This window comes from Falco cherrug, chromosome 7 (assembly GCF_023634085.1).
Source record: "Falco cherrug isolate bFalChe1 chromosome 7, bFalChe1.pri, whole genome shotgun sequence".
Taxonomy (NCBI): Eukaryota; Metazoa; Chordata; class Aves; order Falconiformes; family Falconidae; genus Falco; species Falco cherrug.
The window spans coordinates 43,534,221-43,555,844 of record NC_073703.1 but is presented as its reverse complement, the minus strand read 5'-3'; the positions used below and the strand labels follow the sequence as shown (position 1 = coordinate 43,555,844).

The 21,624-nt window shown below is 37.8% G+C and overlaps 1 protein-coding gene and 1 non-coding gene across 2 annotated transcripts in view; one reads left to right on the top strand and one right to left on the bottom strand.

Moving 5' to 3' along the window:
* The window catches only part of TDP1 (tyrosyl-DNA phosphodiesterase 1), a 45,408-nt gene that overhangs the window by 10,628 nt on the left and 13,156 nt on the right, over positions 1-21,624 (top strand). The window contains exons 8-14 of the mRNA XM_055716570.1: positions 15-185; positions 1,740-1,818; positions 4,144-4,329; positions 5,111-5,159; positions 8,045-8,111; positions 12,151-12,258; positions 13,715-13,817. Coding sequence (XP_055572545.1) covers positions 15-185; positions 1,740-1,818; positions 4,144-4,329; positions 5,111-5,159; positions 8,045-8,111; positions 12,151-12,258; positions 13,715-13,817 — 763 coding nt within the window. The remainder of the gene's footprint in view (positions 1-14; positions 186-1,739; positions 1,819-4,143; positions 4,330-5,110; positions 5,160-8,044; positions 8,112-12,150; positions 12,259-13,714; positions 13,818-21,624) is intronic.
* On the bottom strand, positions 21,059-21,140 carry TRNAL-AAG (transfer RNA leucine (anticodon AAG)). Its single transcript has one exon. It is a non-coding gene; the product is annotated as a tRNA-Leu (tRNA).

Genomic DNA, 21,624 nt, shown 5'->3' with positions numbered 1-21,624 from the left:
GGCTTTGTTTTTAGAATATGGCTAAGCCCTTTATATCCAAGGCTACCTCAGGGAACAACTGGTTCTGCTGGTGAATCTGAAACTAATTTTAAATCCGACCTAATAAGTTACTTGATGGCTTACAATTCTCCTACGCTCAAGGAATGGATAGATCTGATTCAAGAACATGATTTATCAGAAACAAGGTATAAGTTATCTTGTGTTTATAATAACTTGCACGCTGCTTTTCCAAAAAATTTAAACATCTCTGTTAGGATCTATTAGACCATGGGTTTGGTTTGTAAGCTTACCTTTTTACAGACTTAAGTCTTCAAACATGAGTCTAACTTTAGGCAGTTTTTTAAATCTTATGTAAGTTATGTTGAACTGACCAGCTTTTAGTTTTATAAACATATGTTTTAAAGGAATGAAAAAAGGTGCATCAGCAATAACTTGACACAAGGTAGATATACGTAATAGATACTCGGTTTCATTTAAGTCAGTCTAGCTTAAATATTTGCTCCAATAAAATTATCAGTAGACAAAACTGCATTGTATTTAGTTTGTTGTGCAAGAGGGATCATACAGGCCAAGGTTACTGTAATGGGGATTTTATTAAGAATAGGTTTCTGAACTTTACCATATAAGTACAGTCTGTATACATATGTATAGATATTTGTCCATTACAGGCATGGATTTGTCTGGTAGGCAATGTTATGTTAAATAATAACTCTGTCTTGAAATGGTCTTCTCTAATATTGCATTGCTGATATAACTTAAAATAATTCAGGATGCTTAATTTACTTCTAATAGATACATCCCACATTTCTACTGAAATGTGGCATTTGCTTCAGAGAGTGTAAATCTCCTTGGCTGCTTAATAGTAGTTTTATAAGCTGGCAAAAAATTTGGTGGAAATAGAGACTGAAATCCTGTCTAGTTTAATACATAAAAAAAAGTCCTTTTTTCTTTATGTGGATTCTTAGAAGATTGGAAGGGGTAAAAAATAAAAATAATTGTCTTAATCAAGTGAGCTAACACCCTGAGCTGCTGTTCTTATTCACTTTGTCATCTACATGAGCTTGGAGAGGTTGGTAGAGCCCTAACTGATGTGCGTTTATGCATGGGTTAGGGAAGAGTCAGTTGTTAAGATAAGGATCAGTTCCTTGCCAGATAAAATATGTAGGGGACATTCATTTATGGATAAAACTAGGCATGAGTACAGTAAAGAACAGCTGCTTAAAGCATTGTTTTGAATCTGAGCAGGTCTGTTCTCAGGGTAAAGTCAAACAGGATACTAAACCATTACTAGGAAGACAGTTGAAGAAGGTGTACTTTGCATCTGAACTATTAGGTGACCAAATGAAATCTCATACTGAATGAATCTTCCAATTTAGATGTAGCAATAGATTGGCTTTACTCAAAATTACATATTTATTTCTGTGCCAAATAAGAGCTCTTTGCATTTATGCTAACATGATCTGTCTTCTGCATTTTTGTACACAGGAATAGATGCAGTTCTTGTGTAGGCTATAGAATAGCCTGGTGGTGCATGACAGCTGTATAGGATGCTAATAATAAATTACACAGCTGAAAATCCACTTTATATTATAAAGCTTAAATGTGAAAGATTAACTATTTCTAGTTGTACTTCTATGTTCAGCCTTGCTGATAGGTTTTACATAAATACCCTAATACTTTGCAAACCAAAACACTTCAGAGTTGCAAATAACTTTGCGTTGTGTTTTTCCTTTCTGTAGAGTATATCTGCTTGGTTCTACCCCTGGACGATATCAAGGTAGTGACAAAGAGAAGTGGGGTCATCTTAGGCTCAGGAAGGTACTAAAACTATAATCTTTTTTGTTAATATAATTTTAACTGTAAATATAATTTTGGGGAGCATTCTTTAGTTCAATTTTTCCAGCTATGATCAGCAATCTTTTAATACATTGGTACGGTTTGCTAGCAATAACGTAAGCTTCCAACTTATCACAGCGTAGACTTTGCACGTAATATTCCTGGGAATTACTACCATGCTCAGCTTGTGGTCTGAATGTACTAACGGATATCTGAGGCGTCACCATGACTCAAATGTCTTTGTCTGCTGTTGGTTTTTCTAACAGGTATGACACCATAAAAACTTTGTGACTGGGAAACAAATACAGCCTTTTTCAAAGGCACTCACTGAGTGAAGATGTGTTGATACGGACTTGCTTGCACATAGGGAACAGGCTTATTTTGTTTACTGAAATGCAGAGGGCTATTAGAATTTCTTCTTTCCTATTGACCTGACAAAAAATCACATTAACACCAAATTTGCATGTAGGTGATGCCATCAGTTCAGTCAGGTCTTTAGTTTTGTTCTGTTATCTTTCTAAGATCTTGATTTTTTAAATTTTTTTTTTAAATCAACTGAATAATTAGGAACATAGATTTATTTGTTTTTTTTAAATGCCACCATCCCCCCCATTTGTTTTTTTGGAAGAATTTTGGGTATTTTGATCATGAATCAGTTCACATGATAGCAGGTCTGTTGGCAACAGATGGGGTACACCTGTCTCAAAGTGGTAAAAGGATCTAGGATCACTAGGGCAGTGATCGTCCCCCTGTACTGGGCACTGGTGAGGCTGCACCTCAAATCCTGTTTTGGCCCCTCACTGCAAGACAGACCCTGAGGTGCTGGAGCGTGTCCAGGGAAGGGCAATGAGGCTGGTGAAGGGTCTGGAGCACAGGTCCCATGAGGAGCAGCTGAGGGACCTGGGGCTGCTTAGCCTGGAGAACAGGAGACTCAGGGGAGAGCTTGGTGTGCTCTATAACTTCCTGCAAGGAGGTTGTAGCGAGGTGGGTGTGGGTTTCTTCTCCCAAGTAACAAGCGATAGAGCCTGAACTGGTGCCAGGAGAGATTTAGTTCAGCTATTAAGTGAAATTTCTTTACTGAGAAAAGGTGGTCAAGCATTGGAACAGGCTGCCCAGGGAAGTGGTTGAGTTACTATCCCTGGAGGTGTTTAAAAGACTTATAGATGGGGTGCATATAGGGGTGCGATTTAGTGTTAGACTTGGCAGTCCTAGGTTAATGTTTGGACTTGATAATTTTAAAGGCATTTTCCCAACCTAAACAATTGTATGTTTATTTAGGCAAGCCATAATGCTTAATTTTCATACAAGACTGTATTTCTCAGGTTTATGGGGCTCCTTTTCTGTATTTGTTTAGAATGAGGTAAGGTATTTCATATCATCTGTTAAGTGCCTCAGAACTGGGGAAATTTCAACCTCCACCTCCTGCTGAAGTGGCATTATTTGAAATTCCCTCATGAATTTTATGTGACATTCTAATTCTGTCCATGCCAAATTTCAGTGACAAAAAATACCTATATATCGTAGTGCTTTCCAAAACAAGTCTACTCTTTTAGACCTCCCCTTGCTCATAAAGTGCTTGCCCATTCTCATGTGTTGTTGGCATGGGTTTTTTTGCCTAGCAAGACACTAAATGATAGCAAAATAAACCAGAAAAATCCTGTAAAGGATAAAGATGGTCTTGTGGCAGATGCTTAAGTGATTGAAAAGATTGTGTTTTTAGTGACTGAGGTCACTTAATTTTGTATCCTCTCTGCAGAGGGAAAAGGTAGCCACTGTATCCAATTTAATATATGCCTATATCCATCTGGTTTTAATGTGACTTTAAATTTCATTCACAGCTAAAGAACTCCTCTAAAAGGATTATTTCAGTTTTCTCTCCAACTGTTCTTTTTCCCATCTTATTGTAGGCTTCTATTGTAGTTGGGGCTTTAGGATATGAGAGGAATTTTATGGCCTGCAACCACCAAATATAAAAAGTTTTAGTTGTTTAATTTACTGTGATTCCAAAGCTAATGTTTCATGTTTTTAGGAAGAGCTGCTAGTATTCTTTTTACTCATTATTTAATGGTGGGCTTCAGTGCTTTTGGATAAAACTTCCAATGTTTGACCTTCTCTTGAAGGAAAAGTGGGTTTATTTGGAGAGCCTTATGACTTCTCTGTTGCAAAGTTAGATAGTTTGAATGTTAATTTTTTTTGTTGTCAGAAGTGAGTTATAGGGGCTTTATTATATCAGAAGCAATGTCAAACCACTAATTAAGGTTTTCTTTGCCTGTTGAAGTCTAACAATGTTTTGATTTCCCTCACTAGCTTTTGAAAGAGCATGCTTTGTCAATACCAGCACAAGAATCCTGGCCTGTCGTTGGACAGTTCTCAAGCATTGGTTCAATGGGAGCCGATGGGTCCAAATGGCTGTGCTCAGAGTTCCAGGAGAGCCTGGTGGCTGCAGGCAGCAGTATGACAGCTCTCCTTAAATGTGATGTTCCACTCCGTTTGGTATGTCTTTTAGATGCTAGTGACCTTTACTTAACACTTGTTCATTTGTTGTTTAAATCTTGGTCATTGGTTTGCTTTTACCTTTTGGAAGGCATTGATGTACTTTCCATTGTGAAGTCATAAGGATGCCACTTCAGTGTTTTAGTTTACATACTAACTTGTATATGGAATACTATAGAAACGTACTGTAATTTCCATCTCTATGACATTAGAGTGTTACATTATCATTATATTATCTTTGTCTTCCGTTGAGTCTTGTATCTGCTACTGAGATGTAACTGAAGCCTGAGTGATTAATACCTAAGCCAAATTATTTTCTAACCTGGTTATTTGGTTATTAGCACAATTAAGGGCATGTGCAGAAACAAGTTTGTAGCAGGAGCTTGTTAAATCAAGGAGAAAATGTTGTCAAACTACGACCTTACCATATGCTAATTGCCCCTGCATACTGATACTTAAGAGATGAGTCTAAAATCTCATAAAATAATGTTAAGGGCTTACTTTGACACTGTGGAAGTGGTTGAAGCAGGATTGTTTGAGTCTTGCTAGCTAATTTTGGTAAGCTGTGCAAAAGCAGTAAAGATATTACAGACTTCCTATGTTACTGGCACACAACTTCTCTTAGGCTGCATTGTCATTTTATTCTGAAAAATGAAGCTTTTAATGTTTTCCTCAAGGTATTTTTTTTTGTTTGAAAATTGAGAGCTTGTGTATTTAGAGCTGTGTCATCAAAACTATTCTTTCTCACCCCACCCCCCACCACCCCCCACCCCTCTCCAAGGTTTATCCTACCGTGAACAATGTGAGGCAAAGTCTGGAAGGCTATCCCGGTAAGCAGATGAACCCCCATTTATTAGCATTTTGTGGTCATAATGTCCTGCAAAATCACTTCAGTGGTTGATTTTGAATGAACCTGAAGTTGTCATCTTGCTGAGAAGCTGGTAGAATAGGTGGCAGTAGAATCATTTTATTACTGTTGCTGGAGCTCTGACTCTAGCTCTCCTATTGTGATTGAATAGAAAAAGCTTTATGGGCATTGTTGTAAAATGTTTGTCTGTATAACCATGTTCATATGTCACTGTAAGGAAAAATCAGCTCTTGCCTACTGTTCTAACTTAATCATACTTTCATTTTGACAGAAAATTCAGGTTTGAGTGTGCCAAGTTCTCCTTGTGATGTCTTTGCAGTGCCATCCCGCACATCAGATACAATAGAGAATAAGATGTTTCACTACTCATTAGTAATTTTTTTAATATTGCAGTATGCAGTTGTTCAGTCCTCTCATGTTTGTGTTAATAAAGTCAGTAGTTTGTATAGAAAGCATAGCCCCAGCCAGCCTGAAAGAGGAAGAAGTACTGTAGTATTCTGATGCAGCAAAGCTTTTGTTTCTCAAAAGCAAGCACCCTTGCATCCTAAGGGACCTGGCTGATGTCAGTGCGAAGCTGTCTTTGATTAGTCTGCAAAAGGTCAAAGCAATTGGAAGAGGTTCATGAGGATTAGTGATTGGGATTAGTCAGCATGCGTTTATATAGGAGAAATCATGCTTGATTAACCTGATGTCCTTCTATGACAAGGTGACTGGCTTGATGAATGACAGGAGTGTCCAGGATGTTGTTTGTCTTAACTTTAAGGCTTTTGACACAGTCTCCTAACACATTACAGACAACCTGATGAAGTACAGGCTGGATGAGTAGATGGTGAGGTGGTTTGGAAACTGGCTGAACTGCCAGGCCTCAATGGTTGTGATCAGTGGCACAAAGGCTAGCTAGCTGGAGGCCAGCCAGTAGTGGTGGTGTGTGCTAGGCATTGATATTGGGGCATTTAATATCTTCATTAATGACCTGGATGGTGGGGCAGAGTATACACTGTAGTTTGCAAATGATAGAAACTCAGGAGGAGCAGTTGATGTATCAGATGACTGTGCTGCCATTCAGAGGGGCTGTACATGCTAGAGAAATGGGCCAACAAGAATGTTGAGCAGCTCAAAGAGAGCAATGCAAAGTACTGTGTTGGGGCAAGAATAACTCCAGGTACACGCTGAGGGGTGACTGGGGAAAGACCTGAGAGCGCTGCTGGTCACATAGCTGAAGATGAGCCAGCAATTCTCTCCTGTGGCAAGAAGGCCAACAGCATCCTGGGCTGCATTAGGAAGCACTTTGCTGTGGGGTGACCCATCCCCTCTATTTAGTACTGGTGAGGTCACATCTGGAGTGCTGTGTCCAGTTGTTGCCTTCCCAGTACAAGACAGACATGGACATACTGAACCAAACCCAGCAAAAGGCCACGAAGATGAATAAGGGATTGGAGCATCAAGGGAAGGCTGAGAGAGCTGGGTAATTCTTCAGCCTGGAGAAGAGAACTTTCCTGGGAGATCTGATAATGTGTATAAATACCTGATAGGAAGATGCAAAGTAGAGGCAGATTCTTCACATGCTGACTGGTGAAAGAACAAGAGGCAGTGGACATCAATTGAGATAAAGGAGATTCCAGTGTAATCTTATAGCAAAAATGTTTTCTGATGTTTAAAGTTGCTGGGAGAGAGAGGTTGTAGAGTCTCCATTCTCGGAGATATTCAAAACCTGACAAGACACTGTACTGAGCAATATGCTCTGTTTGACCCTGCTTTGAGCAGGGAGTTAATCTAGGTGATCTCCAGCGGGTGCTTCCAGCTTCAACAATTCAGTGATTCTTTGGCATTGGTGAATTCATAAACACGTGCTCCTGTTCCAAGCTGAATACCTGTACTCCTGTGTAGTATGAAGTAGAGTAGGTGTTGAACTCTTCTAACAATTGGTAGAATTTGAACACAGGGCTAGCAGGCATGCTTTCAGCTCTCTTTTTCATCTGAATTGAGTGGTGGTTGGACAAATGTAGAAACTGCAGCCAGTGCATTTATAGATGTTAGTTAGGGTCTTTTGAAATACTTTTGCTTGTCTCAGCATCTGTTTAGCAAACTTTTAGGAAAAAAAAATGGTAAGAAGTGCAATGACTTCTTACTGTAATTTCTTTCACATTGTGAAATAACTTGGTGAGTTACTTAACTCTGTATTTGTACACATGAACAGCTCCATGGACTCGTGCAGTTAGTGCATTCCTGAGAGTCGTAAAGCTTTTGTAACAGGTCTCAATGGTATCTTCTAGGACAGGTTGAATGCAGTAGGTTTTGCATCATGTTTGTAATAAACAATACTAATATAACTCAGTATGCCATGGCTGACTTTTCTTTAAATCCATTTGGAGAAATCACAACGTGCCTTAGCCAAAGACCAAATCAATACAAATATAATTTCATCAGAGAAGTTCTTGCTTTTTAAAATGTTTTTTGGTGGTCTACTTTGTTTTGGGGTTTTTCTGAAAGTTGCCTGTTTTATTCCCTCTAGCTTGTATGAGTAATGATTCTGATTTGTTGATATCAAGTGGTATTGTAACAAAAAATTACCCATAAATATCTGTCTTATAAAAGTACTTAATTCTATAGCTTGTATATTGTTTCTCTTAGTGTAAATCTGCTGTGTAGTGTTTAGAAACTTCTTAAACTACAAGAATGAGGAAAAAATCCCCATCCAACTACATACTAGTTTATATTACTTGAGCATTTAACCATTTTCTGAAAATAAGCAATGAAGATAATATAGATAGCAAGCATCTGGAGGAATAAGCTGCTTCTAGTATGTCTTTCAAAAAACAAATGTACATGTTCTATTTCTTCCTTAAGCTGGTGGCTCGCTTCCATACAGTATACAGACAGCACAGAAACAGCTGTGGCTACATTCCTATTTTCAGTAAGTAGAGCTCAATGCTTTGTTGTTTGTTTTTCTTTTTTTCCTTAGACTGTATGTTTAAACTTACAATGCTGTAATGTTTGAGTTTCAAAAGCAAATTAAGGGGAAGCATTCAGGAGTATGATATTCTTCAACTCCTTAAAAGAAAAGCTGTTAGTTTTTTTATCTGCTGGTTTTATCTCTAAAACAGTCAAAACATGCTATTTACCTGTTGCTAATGGAGACCACTACCAGACTTTGGATTCTGTATTTAAGCTTTCCTTCTCTGAACTGGAATAATGTTACTCTTCTTTCTTTCTTTTTTTTTTTTTTTTTTTTTACAGTTGTATTTCACTTTCCCACTTATGCATCAGTATTAACAGGATTTCAAGTGAGCCACGACAGGGTTAGGAAGGCTTTTGTGTTTGGGTTCTTTTTAAGTGCAAAAATTCTCAGTCTCTCATGGTAATATCTTCTCTTAAAGGTGCCTGACGTTTTCCATTAAGAATTCTGTTTTCACATGCTACTAATTTTGCCAAATTCTAAATCTAGCACATTCCATGCCAGATGTCTCCCTGAGGCTGAATTTTTAAAAACTTAAGCATGTTTTGAGAACAATGGGAAAAGTTGTTTTGCACAGATCAAAAAAAAATAATAATTTGGTAACCTCTTATAAGACCACAGCTCCCCATTCCTTTCAGCAGAAACTTTTAATTTTTCCAGGTGGGAGTTGCTCTGGTAAGATACTTTCCCCATATCTAAGTAATAGCATGTAAAGTTGTGTATATATTCAGAGGGCTGAGAATACAATTGCTAGTGGCAGAGAGCATTCTCCATTCTGGACTGAACGTGATTGCTGCTGTGAGCCTTGCTGATCCATGTCCAAGGAATGGAACTGGAACAGAAAGCATGTGAGGCTTTGTTTCTCCTGCCTTTGAAGTGTGCTCTATGAGCACATTCGGCAAGGAAGAAAGCTACAAAGATGTTCAAGACTTCAAGATTGTTCAGTTACGATTAAAAAAGTGAGGAGACAGTAAAACTGGGGGTGTTCATACAGTTTCAATTCAGTTTCTATATATACTTCATGAGAATCTTGTTGGAAGAAAAATACAGCTTTTTTCAGTTAGTCTCTTATTTAGTGTACAGAATGTTACTTGATGAGATCATTCATTGATTTATTCCTGTTTAATGAGAAAACACCCACATACCTGTCTCATTGGGCATACTAGGGTCCTGCTCTGGCAACAAAAGGGCTGTTTTAAATAGAAGGAATAGCTCCTTGTTACAAGCAGGGAGAGAGTAATGGAGTTGGAAAGTGGTGTCCTGTAGTCTCACCCAAAGAGGTAGAACCTCTGCCCCAGGCAAACAGTTTTTGTAATGTGTGTGGGCTGCTTGTCTGTCTCTTCTGCTGGCTGAGTCTATTTAACCTATAATGCAGCTCTGAACTGTAATTTCTCAGAAGAATTAGGTAACTAAACATAATGTTGATTTTACTTTTCTGATTGTACCAAATGATTACTAGATCGCTTTGTTAGATTAGCTACTGTGTAAATGGTGCAATTTGTTCAGTTTTCTCTCTGATAGGGTTGCTGTTTTTTCCTTTCAGTATTGCTAATTGATAAGGAGAGATTTGCAGTGCGTAATGATTTGTTAATTGCTGCTTTTGTTAGTTCCTTTTCCTTACCCCACACTTGAGCTTTTAGTTTACATGGTACCATGACCTCTAACTGTCAAAAAAACCCTAAACCAACAAACCAACATACCTCAAGCTGTAGTTTTGCTCCGTAAGATTTGTCAAAGCTAGTTTCATTTAATTAACGGTATTTATCTTGAGACTGAACATGCCTGAGGTTTACTGCAACATGAGATCAGTCCTGTGTACATCATCTGCCAGCTGCATTCTGATGAAAAGTTTACTGCTTAAAATGTGTTAAGTCAATTTGGCTAGAAGTAGCCTGAAATTGTTATATTGACATATGCTCTGCAACTTCTTGAATTTTACTTTAGGGTTTTTGTAATCTGTTTTGGCTTTTTTTTTTTTCCTAAAATATGCCAGGAAAGCTCCATGGTGAAATTGAAATTTAGCTGTATTAAGAATAAATCAAATGTGATATTGTACCCATCTGAAACCCCTTCCAGTTCTTTTGGTTTATAATGTCATTATGTAGTCTGGAGATAAGCTTTTAGGCTGAAGAGAAAACATTTCTTAAATACTTCTTTGTTAATAATGCTTTTACTAAAAGCATCTGAGTTTCTCAATGGGGTAATGACTTAAAAAAAACCCCAACTAACCAAATGAAAAAATAAACCCAAACCCAGTTGGAGAACATAGTCACTTTCTTTTCCCTTCTTGTCTTTATGTATTTGTGCTGTCCTACAAAGAAAATATGGCCGAAATAGATGCTCCCTTTTCTGATTTTAACTTTCTGGAATACCAGTTTCAATCAGTTTATAATTGAAACTAACTGCAATTAGATTACTGTAGCTAGTAAATGGAAGAGAAGTGGTGGTACTCTTGCTAAAACACAGTACTTAATTGTATCTGTCAAAGATAAGGAGGCAGAAAGGCAGTAGACGGGGACAGTAGCTCAAAATTATTGCAGTTAATAGTGGGAGGAGTTTTATCCCTCAGTAAGGCAGCAAGATAGAGCTAAAGAAAGTCTGTGTTCGGTTCCCAATTCTACTGTTTTTCCTGGCTTTCATTTTTACAATGTTGCTGGAGTTACCCAGGGGTTTTTGTGCTTTAAACTCGTAGATAACGTTTGCCTCAACTGTCAGTTGTGAGATAAAAGCTGTTAACAAGAATTCTTTATAGCCCTATACTCTGTATGTATGGGAAGTGTGGAGTTCTGTAGGGGAACACAAGTTTAGTTTACAGGTTTCTGTATCATGTATATCTTAGTCTGTTCTTCAGAAACAGACTTCAGTGTGGCTTGCAACAAAATATAAAAATGTCTTGTTTGCTCCAAACATGCATACAGTGTTTCCTCTCTTGCCATTTAGGAATACAGGACCAGTTCTCAGCAACAGTTTTCTTTCCTTCATCACAGGATGGGGTTCTTGAAGTAGGTCTTGACCCCTGAACGGCAAAGCTTCTTGGCTTAGCTATGTGCAAGTTAGTCCTGAAAGTCAACTTAGGTAAATAATTCCAGCCCTTCCACTTCAGTCATCTTAAGCTTTTAAATGAACGCAGTTCACTTAGGAGGGCTTTTCAGAGCTGATTGATTCTTTTTTGATTTGCTTTTTAGAGGAGAACGCTGAATTAGAGAAACGCAGAACCAGAGCCTATTATATTCCAAACTGAGGAAAGAAGTCTCTAGGTGGAGGAAGGTGTATTTAAAAGCCTCCTTCCTGACTGAGTCAGACCTAAGAGCTGCGAATGGAAAATGCTTCTAAATACTACCATGATTATGTACCCTTCAGTTATGTGCATATATTTACTGCTTGCTTACAGTTTAGATCTGTAACACTGATGCTGAACTACCCCAGCAATGGCTTGCTGTTTTAAACTAGTTTTATATATACATATAGATACAAGCTCTATTCTCTTAAGCCCCCAAATTTCTCAGTGGCTTAGGGGCATAGAAAAGGGAAGAAGGGCAGTATCAAGAATTCATTCGTTGCTCCCTGCCTTTACTTCATGTGTAACAAATTTTAATAAGCTTGAGGAGTTTTGTGAGATTTAATTTGTTCCTAAGCTCTTTTGTTTAAATGCATAACCATTGGTAGTCTTCAAAGAAGAAATACTGGCTGGAAGTTTGGACTCAGTTTCTTGAGTACTAGCTGGAGTGGAGGAGTGGAAAACCTTGTTAGGAGAGCTGGTACCCTGAGGAAAATGGTTGCTTTGTCAAGAAAAAATAAATCCTGCCCTGTGACTACTATTGAGATCAGATTTCAGGATAAAAATTCAGTTAAAGCATTTTCAGCCTTTCTGTAGGGGAAATGAGACTAAATGCAACAAGTGTAGGGTAATATCACTGAAAACATGGCACTGTAGTATGGTAATTTTAAGGCCTTAAAATAAAACTATATATGAAAACAATTCCTTTTCTTTTCCTAGTAAATGGTCAGCAGAAGTCTCGGGTCGAAGTCATGCTATGCCTCACATTAAGACATACATGAGACTCTCTCCTGACTTCCAGAAGATTGCATGGTTCTTAGTTACAAGGTAAACAACTAACCATACACCTCTCACAAAAAAAAAAAGTCATATATAAGGTTCTTGTCAATTGCAGGTCCAGGTGAATTACTGCCATAATCCTCATAATATTATTACAAGTAGTGACAAGAATTTTTGTCCATATTTAATGTTTCTTCATTTTATTGCCCCTTTGAGGGCTGCAGGTTGAAATGATTAAGTCAGGAACTGTTGGCAGTAGTCACCAAAATCTTGTCTGGGCTGGTTCAGCGTCAACTGAAGTGATAAGTATTTTTAAACCTTGGGTTAAATTTCTTTAACACATGCTGCACTTGAATGTGCTAGTTTGTACGAAACAGATGCGTATTAAGCCAAAGTTTATACTTGTGCTGCCTTATTATGAAACATGTAGATACCTAGTATTTGGAATATGACCTTTTGTTAGACTGAGCTGTTCAGCTGTCTAGCTTGAAGTCTAGCTTTGTACTTCTGTTGTTGTTTTTTAAAGCCAAAAGAGGGAGCAAGAAATTTCTTGACATGAGGGGAGAATGTCTTACTGTGAATGAAAAATACAGATGTTTCAGTTCTGCCAAAACTGATTTTTGTGCAAACCTGTATGCTATAGGTGATGGTCTTGCATCCTTACTCTTATATTCTGTCTTTCCGAATTTCATTGCTGATCAATACAGTTGCCTGCAATGATAGTAGTGATTAAGGTGCTTTTAAAGGTTTTAAGTTATTCAGATGCGATGCTGAGTCCACCTAATTCAGAAATTCACTTTTATTTTTTTCTCATGTTTCTTCTATTCCATCATTTGATACTATCAAAGAAGCATGCAGTATTTCTCTCAGTTTAAATGTAGTGTTTAAGCTTTGTGCTTTGCTGTAGAAGTAGGTCTTGACAACAGAATTGCAGGGGTTTTTTGACTCCCAAATTGATACACTTCATAGCAGATACTGATGAAGGATTATCTACAACATGGTACTGAATAACACATTAAAACGAGAATACCTCTAATATTTGTTTTCATAAATATCTCAAAGAACAAAATGCCAGGAGCAAAAGATACTGTTTAACCCTTGCAAAAATGCTTTGTACTAAATGTATTATAATGTAGGTAGTCGTAATTGAGCTAGCCTTTAATCTTCCAAAGTCATCAAACAAGCTATTTACCAGTATCAACCTCCTTTTTTGAAATGTGCAGGGAAGATTCAAAAGGCTGAATTTGTCTTGTAGATCTGTATGGCATAGACTTCTATAATTATCCATGTGGTGTACGGATACCCTTCTACATATTGTCTCTGCTGTTCCCACTGTGCTATAAAAATAGCAATAAGGAATAACACCCAGATCACTTTTCATGAAAAAACTGTTCTAGCAGTAAAGCTTCACTTCAATCAGAAGTGCATTGGTACAACTGCGGTATTTAAACATTTTCTGCCATGAAGATTATGCCTCACTGAAATGCTTTGTTTCTCTTTGCAGTGCCAATCTATCTAAGGCAGCTTGGGGAGCGCTGGAGAAAAACGGCACTCAGTTGATGATCCGTTCTTACGAACTCGGAGTCCTTTTCTTGCCTTCAGCATTTGTGAGTTCATAGTTGAAGTATAAATCCTGGAGTGTACTGAGAATATGCAAATATTGATGAGTACAAATATGACTGAATAATCTAATTATTAGGTTCTGTATTTCTGGGTTAGAAAGCTGATAGCAAGTGGAGTTTATACAAGGTTTTCTTTAAAATAGAAGCAGTCTTTTTTCCTACGCAGCAAATATGGATTTGGTATTGATCTGACTCTGTGTTACTGAAATTACAAAAATATTTTGAAATTGTAACATATACTAAACGTTGCTGAAAAGGATGATCAAATCTCTTCTGTGCTTCTTAAAACTAGGCTGAGTGCATATTCATATTGAAGTGATGTGTCTGGGTTGTAATTTGAAAAACAATTCTTAATGTTGCACTGATTGCTGTTCTTGCTCTTTCCCTGAAATGCATTTGCAAAGCCATGTGACTTTTCTCAAACTTTTTGCTTTGAGTTCTCAAATGTGTCTTCTAAAACCTCTGATACAACTCCAAGAACATCTTCATAAAAGGCTATTTAAAAGCTGAAGGACTGTATCTTCCAGGCCTATGACAGCAGTCTCAGTATGTAGAAGACAAGTATGACCCAAAGTAACTATTATTCTAGTGTGAAGCAGAGGACTGGGAGACGTGAAAGGTTTTCATGGTAACTAAGGTCCATCTACCTTGTAGTCTAGTCTTAGTGCAGTTGTGACAGGTGCCATGGGGTTTGGTATAACAGTATGTATGTAATATCTCTTAGTATATGTTCCCTATGATTTACTTTAAAGGCTTTCTAGGATAAAAATTATATCCAGACCATGATGGCTAGTACCTACAACACTGTTTATTCTCTTAACACATCAAGTTCCTTATTAAACTACTCTTGCTGGTTTTTAGCCCTCTACAGAATCCTGTGCTAGTGAGTCCTGTGACTTAATTGTGCATTGTATTGACAACAAAAAGCTTCCTTCTCTTGTTTAGATTGTTTTTGTCGTACTTGGATCTACTGCCCGATAGTGGGGATGTGAGCTTCTTGTTCCTGTTGTTGATACCTCCTTCTCTCTGGTGAACCTGTTAGTACCAAAATGTTACCAACAGCAGTTAATCTATGATGACAAACCATTCAAACTCGTTCCTGTGGAATTTCTTCTTTTCCAGAGGAGAAATTGGAAGTTTCTCTGAAATGTTAGTATGCTATAAGTCCTTAAAAATATTTTTTATGAATACATCTTTCCTAGATAATATTCATAGATATTCACATAACGTTTCGCTTCTGTTGACTAGTGATATACTCCCAAATGAAAATTTACTAATATTATGATATTAAAAGTTACCTACCGTAACTGTATAACTGTAGTCTCCTAAGATCACGATATTATGATTGATGGTTTCTGGCTGTATCTAAAAGAACTCATTACTTCTGTAAACAACTCCTTTAACATTTATTAAGGAGTTGATGTAGTAGTGTGGTCTCTGATGCTCTGAACATTAGAGACAATTTCAGACATTGTTCTCCAGCATGGTTTTTATGCGGAAGAAAACTTAGAGAAAATGCATTGATCAGAGACTGAAACAAGAAAAAAATCCAACAACTTCCTATAGTAGAAAGCATTGGTTTTGATATCGCTGTGCTCTGAAAAAAAGCAAACATCACTTGTGTAAACAGCTATTAATAACAGAATAATGAAGCACTGAGGAAAAAATTTGTGCAAAAAGACTTTACTTTTAACAGCAGCTGACATCAAGGGGTAAAATAATGCTCTAAGCTGGCTACTGTTATTTCTGGATGCTGTCAAGCAAAGATTTTACATACAGTACTGATGTGATTGTGCTTAATGAATGAAGTTTTTTGTATTAACATAACTGATCACCAGATTGTACAGTAATTTTAAATAATTTCAATATTCCTGTTTTGACCCTGGACTTCCCATGCATTGCTAGTTCTGGAAAACACACTTCAAATAGATAGAAAATCAGGAATAATTGAGTTAGTCTTTTTGCCAAGAGTTGACCGTATGTGTTTCAGATCTGAGCAATCTGCCAAACTTTCGCTTTAAGGAAAAAAAAAACCCCACCAAACAGGAAAAAAGGCCGCCCCTCAAAAAAACCCCAACAAACCCGAACTGAAACCTTGTGAGAATGTTTGGCTTGCATTCCACTCTGAATCTTGCTTGCATTCTACACAAGATTTCTTGCACGTGGAGCAGGGGAGGGGGCATCACCAGAATAATTTTCAGAGGGCCAAAACCTATGTAAAAAGATCTTGATTTTTCTTCCCTGTGCCTAAAACTGTAAGTCTTAATGCCTTTGATCTCATTGTTGTGAGTTTTTCTATAACTCAGTTTCATTCTAATATCATTTTGATGAACAGAATTATTTGTTCAGGAGCATTTAACTTATCAGAAATATAAAAGATTCTGAAACACTTGAACCTTAGAAAATTTCAGCAATCTGAAGCCTTTACCCTATTTGCAAACTAGTTAACCTTTCTGCTCTTAATGACTTTTTTATCATTCTAGGTGTGTTAGACCAAAATTGTTTCTGCTTGTAGTTCAGTCTTAGCAGTTGGAGTAAAATCCACCTAGTCATTTAAGAGATAGAGAATTATTAAAAATAGAAGTGTATTTTTATTCTTGTTGCATCAAAATAACCAAAACTTAAATGCAGTGTCTAAGCTAAGTTTACTGATGATTGAGAACACATTGGATACTTATTAAGCATCTGCTCCAGCTTTTAGCAGAAGTCTGCAGGCTGGTTTATGCAAGAAAATTTAGAGATACGTTCTGCTATAAGTCCAATACGAGTACTCTAATAGTAATGAGAACTGTAAGAACGGTTTGGTAAATACTTTTGGGTAAACAGTTCCTAATGAAGCTTATGCCTTGTGGTCATCAGGGTGAGAGGCAAAAAAGACATTGGCTGGGTCTGCTGTAACAAGAGAAAAAGTTCCACTGAAACACTGCAAAATTTTAACCTCTTTTCTCCCTCCTTTGCCAAACCTCTGTTTAGGGACTAGAGATAATTCTTGGTGTGGGAGGGTGGTTGCATTGCTTTGAATCTTAAAGGCTTTTCAGCAGTTTTTACTGCATTCTAGTCATACGCTCACTCTAAATCTGTTCATGAAATGAACCACAGAGAACGTGGGTTTTAAATGTGTGAGAATCCTCGACTTCTGACATTCTGGTTTTTCCTTTTAATCAGTGTTTTGGCAAAGATAGTCAGGGGTGGTCCTGTTCTAATCCCTGCTATGTTCAGGTAAAGATCAAATTAACCTATCACTATATAGCTTTATATTATTTAGTTGAAACAGCAAGTAGTGTGAAAACTTCCTGCAGTGTGAAGGGCCGCTGCTGAAAACTTGACTATTAAGTAAGCAGATGAAAAAATGTTTATTTTGGCTTTATTGTTTGTAGTAGCGAAAAGGAGGAAGAATTAATAATTTCATACACTGGGAGCAGGAACTGTAATCTTGTACAGTGTGCCTGTAAGGTAGAATCGTATTAATTACAGGAGTAGGATTTGTCTGTTCTCAGTTTATTCCACTGCTCCCTACTGTCTGATTGTTGTGATTTTCCCATAGAAAAAGATTTCAGGCTTTAAGACTCTTTAATAGTGTTATTGTGCTCTTATGTAACACTTGTGTAGCCGTCAACCTTACAGCAATAATGAAGTTCTAGTTTTCATCTTGAGAGTGTCCACCTTTTTCATGACAATTTTCTTCTTGAGAAAATACAGTTTCTGTGCTGCTTTGTAATTTCTTTTTAAAGTTGAAAATAAACACAACATATTAAATATAGTCAGTGTCAAATGCAAAAGCTAGGGGCCGCTATTCTCAAAACTGAACTTCCACTTGTACCCTTAACATAGTTACAGAAGTGTAAATAAGCAGCATTGGAGGGGGTAGAGTGGGGCTGTTTGGGACCCAAACAGCTTTTCAGAGTGCAAGAAACATACATATTGGCAAGATCAATCACCAACACCAAGTGATTTAAGTACTGCTGGAAACAAATTAACTGTTGGCATCAAGAATTTGAATGGCTGGTGTTTTATTGCACTGTAAACTTACCTTTATGATGCATGCATAACAATCTTTTATCTGAAAACCAGAAATAGCTTAATGCACCCAAGATATTTCTTTCTTGAGAATTGCCAGTTGATTGTTATAGCAATGGAGTTCAGAAAAAAATTGGCAAAACTGTCCAAGAAATGGAGCTACTAGAGAGCCAAGGTAAGTATTATGTTATGTACTAGTGGTGTGCCCATGGTAGATAAGAGTTCCTGAGGTATATCTATACAAACCGCTGTCATTAGTGACATGCCTTCCATTAATTAAATACATTTGTAATGTTTTAGTAGACACCAATACCTCTGGCAGTTTTTCCTTTATGCAGCTTTAGGAGCCAGCATTTAAAGAAGGTGGTTCCAAATATCTTTAGGTGACAGTTAATTTAGCTTCCATAACTTGAGATAACCTGTTCTAAGGCTGTGTTTCAGTCTAATGATACTCTGCATTAGACTTTATAGTGATAGGATCTGACCTTTGAGAAGTCTAACTGTCAAAAATCATTCTTTCAAAGGTGTCATTAACTGCTAGAGATGAAGATTTTGTCTACTGGGCCATCCTTTGTCATCAAAGGCTGTGGAAATTTTGTAACAATATCCAGTACAGAAGGAGCCTTCAGCAGGATTGTAGTTAGTTACTCATAAGAGTAAAATAATCTCATTTCTATACGTACAGCAGATCAAAACACAAAAGTTACTCATACAAACCTAGCCAAGATCTTGATCTTGCTGAGTAGTTGTAGGGCAAGTTCAGATTTGCAGAAAGGATGCTGACAAGACTGGGATTGTGGCAATCATTTTTGTTTGTTCGAGGCCTCTCTTAAACCTACAACTGCTGCAGGCTTAGACTCTCAGCCTAGGAAGAATACATATATAGTGAAGCTTTGCTGCAACTCAAGATCACATTCTGGTGACAGGTAGGTTGCTGTACCTGTTTCACTCAGCAGATCAGTCTGTTAGAGAATTAAACGCCTAAGCTAGTCTGTTCCTTTGAGACGTTTGAGAAGCCAGATTCCAACCTACCTTATCACATGGAACTGCATCAACAGTTGGCTGTACCATGACACCAGCCTGTGCATGGCTGTCTTCATTGCCTTAGTTGTACTGGCACTGGTGCTTATTGGCATTTCTTGTGCTTTAAACCAGCTTGGATTGGACTGGCCAAAACCAAATGGCACAAGTTTTCAGGTGTTGTTCCATGAACCAGCACAAAATGATGAGTTGATTGCTAATGCAAGGAAGCAATAGGAAGGGCAGGTTCAAGGGGGCAGAGAGCAGGGAGGTGAGTGTAGGATCACATTGAGATAGCATGCATTTGGCCAGGTTATGGAACCAGAGCCTATGGAGACGGCCAGTCGGTGAAGTTTTGAATTAAAATGGGCATAAATGGCTAGGACCTGGCTGAGGAAAATACATTGCGCATTATAAATGGTAGAGCCAAGCCCCCAGATCTTTCCCTTTTTGTCACAGTGGTTACTTTAAAATATCCATTGTTGGGGAAGAAGAAAGCTTAACTTTGTCATATCAAAGGAACATCTCAAAACTCTGACCAAAAGCAGATGCTTATAGAAAAGTACAGTGGTCAGCCATGTATGCAGTAGTTTATCCCTGAAGACTTCCTGACTTAGAAGCCTCCTTTGCAAGCATCTCGTGTATTCTCTTAAATGCCTGTAAGCTTTTAGCATTCGCAACGTGTGGAACTCGGCTAGAACAACTTAATGTCACATGAAGCAGAGTGTTGTGAGAATTGGTTTCATTTGATGGTTTTTCCTTTTCGCATTGAAAGACAGTAACAATGTGGTCTGTGATCACCTTTTCCACACCACTCTTTCTGCAGACTTTAGCTGTTTCTAGGCTGAAGAGTCCTTAGCCTGTTGCTCCTAGGGTAGAGATTGTTTGATCATTCTTACTGCTGTTCTCTATTTTTCTTCTGTATCATTTGGGTTGAGAGGGTAGTGAGTGGAGGGACAAAAGCACACATGAGATGCAAGTATAAATATGGAGAAACAGATCCAGATGTAAACCTGTGACAAATGATGTTCTCACCTACTGAGTCTGGCGTGCTGGTTTGGTGGTTTTGTTTTTTGGTTTTTTTTAACAAAGCGGTACGTAATAGGTTAGGTTGTTTTTCAACAAGTGAATGAGGAAGTTGTTCATTCAGAATTGACAGAAGTGTATAGCATGAGAAACAATTCTAATGTTGCAAGTTGTGATAATTTAGTTTGATTTTTGTCAAATGGCATAATGACAATGTATGCAATATAAAGATACTTTCTGTAAGTACAGTGCTTTCTCTACAGACCTCACAACTTTTGTCTTATGTAAATTTATAGAAAGCATGTAAATACGTGCTCATATACAGGTGGGTGTAGTAAAATATGCCAGTGTGTATGAGACAGTCTTACGTTTGAGCTTCAGACCTCTTGGAACACAACTTAATTGAAGCTCATCTAAAACTTACATGAATAATGTGTAGCAATACATATTTTTGAAGAGAGTACTCAGTTCTTTTCCTCTCTGTTTCCTTAATATTGATGCTTAATTGTGCAGGCTGGCAACCAGAAAAAAAGTCACCTGTCAGTAGTCACATGATATGGTGTATATAGGAGCAAAGTGGGGAAAGGGACTGTGTCTGTCTTTCATTACACTGCAAAGTGACTGCAGGGACACCTGATAACTAGGTGGTAGTCAGAGACACAAATATTAGTACTTGTTTTATATGCACGCAGTCATCTGATATTTTGCAGTGCTTATCTTGTGTATATGCCCTGCAGTTAATTCTGCGTTAAAACTACTTTTTTGATAACTTGGTCCAGTTGTCAGGGGTTTTGTTGGTTCAGCGTGGTTTTAACATCCTATGTGGCATATTAGTCTTACATGAAAATAATGGAGGACTGGGAATAGACTTAACATTTTTAGAAACCGAATTTTCTGAAGTTTGTTTGCAATTAAAAATAGACTACAAACTAGATAGTGCTTTGAAACATAACTGAGCATTCTTAGACTTCGAGAGACAGCATGCTCTAGCTATTGGCCGGACAATTTAATACTGCCAATTTCTGATAGTTCTGTTTCTTCAGGTTGTTTCATACATTGTGATCACAAAGTTAATGACACTCTGGTAGAAGTTAAGGCTTTGAATCATAGGATCGTTCAGGTTGGAAAAGACCTTGAATAGAGTTGGACAGTGAAAACATTTCTGGCAGCGGTGGGATTCGAACCCACGCCCCCGGAGAGACTGGAGCCTTAATCCAGCGCCTTAGACCGCTCGGCCACGCTACCCTGTTGCACTGGTATTGCACACACTTAATATTCCTAAACTTAAAAATGCCACTAGCTCTGCAGTTTGTGCATTCTGTTTTCTGTGGAATACAAATTCGGGAGTTAATTGTTCTTCACTTGCCATCTGTTGACTGCCAAGTTTTTTGTCTGGTTTTTAAAATGCTTCCAGTACTTGTGCTTTGTGGTTGGGTCTTGGCCTGATGTGCTGATGCAGACTCTCAGGAATGTGTTGAATGGTTGTTCTCAACATAGCAGCAGCTGTTATCATTTACAGTTTTAGTGTTTAGGGAGAAATTAGCTGATGCTGACAGATCACAAGCTTCCCTTGATTAAAAAATAATGTTTATAAAAAAAATTGTGTCCTGTGTTTGAACTGCATTTCCCTTTCTATCTCCAGTTCTATTTCTCACCTCCTACATCTTCACTCTTACTCATGTTCAGCTTGTTCAGCTGCTGGGGATTCCTTTCCAGAGGCTGAAATAAG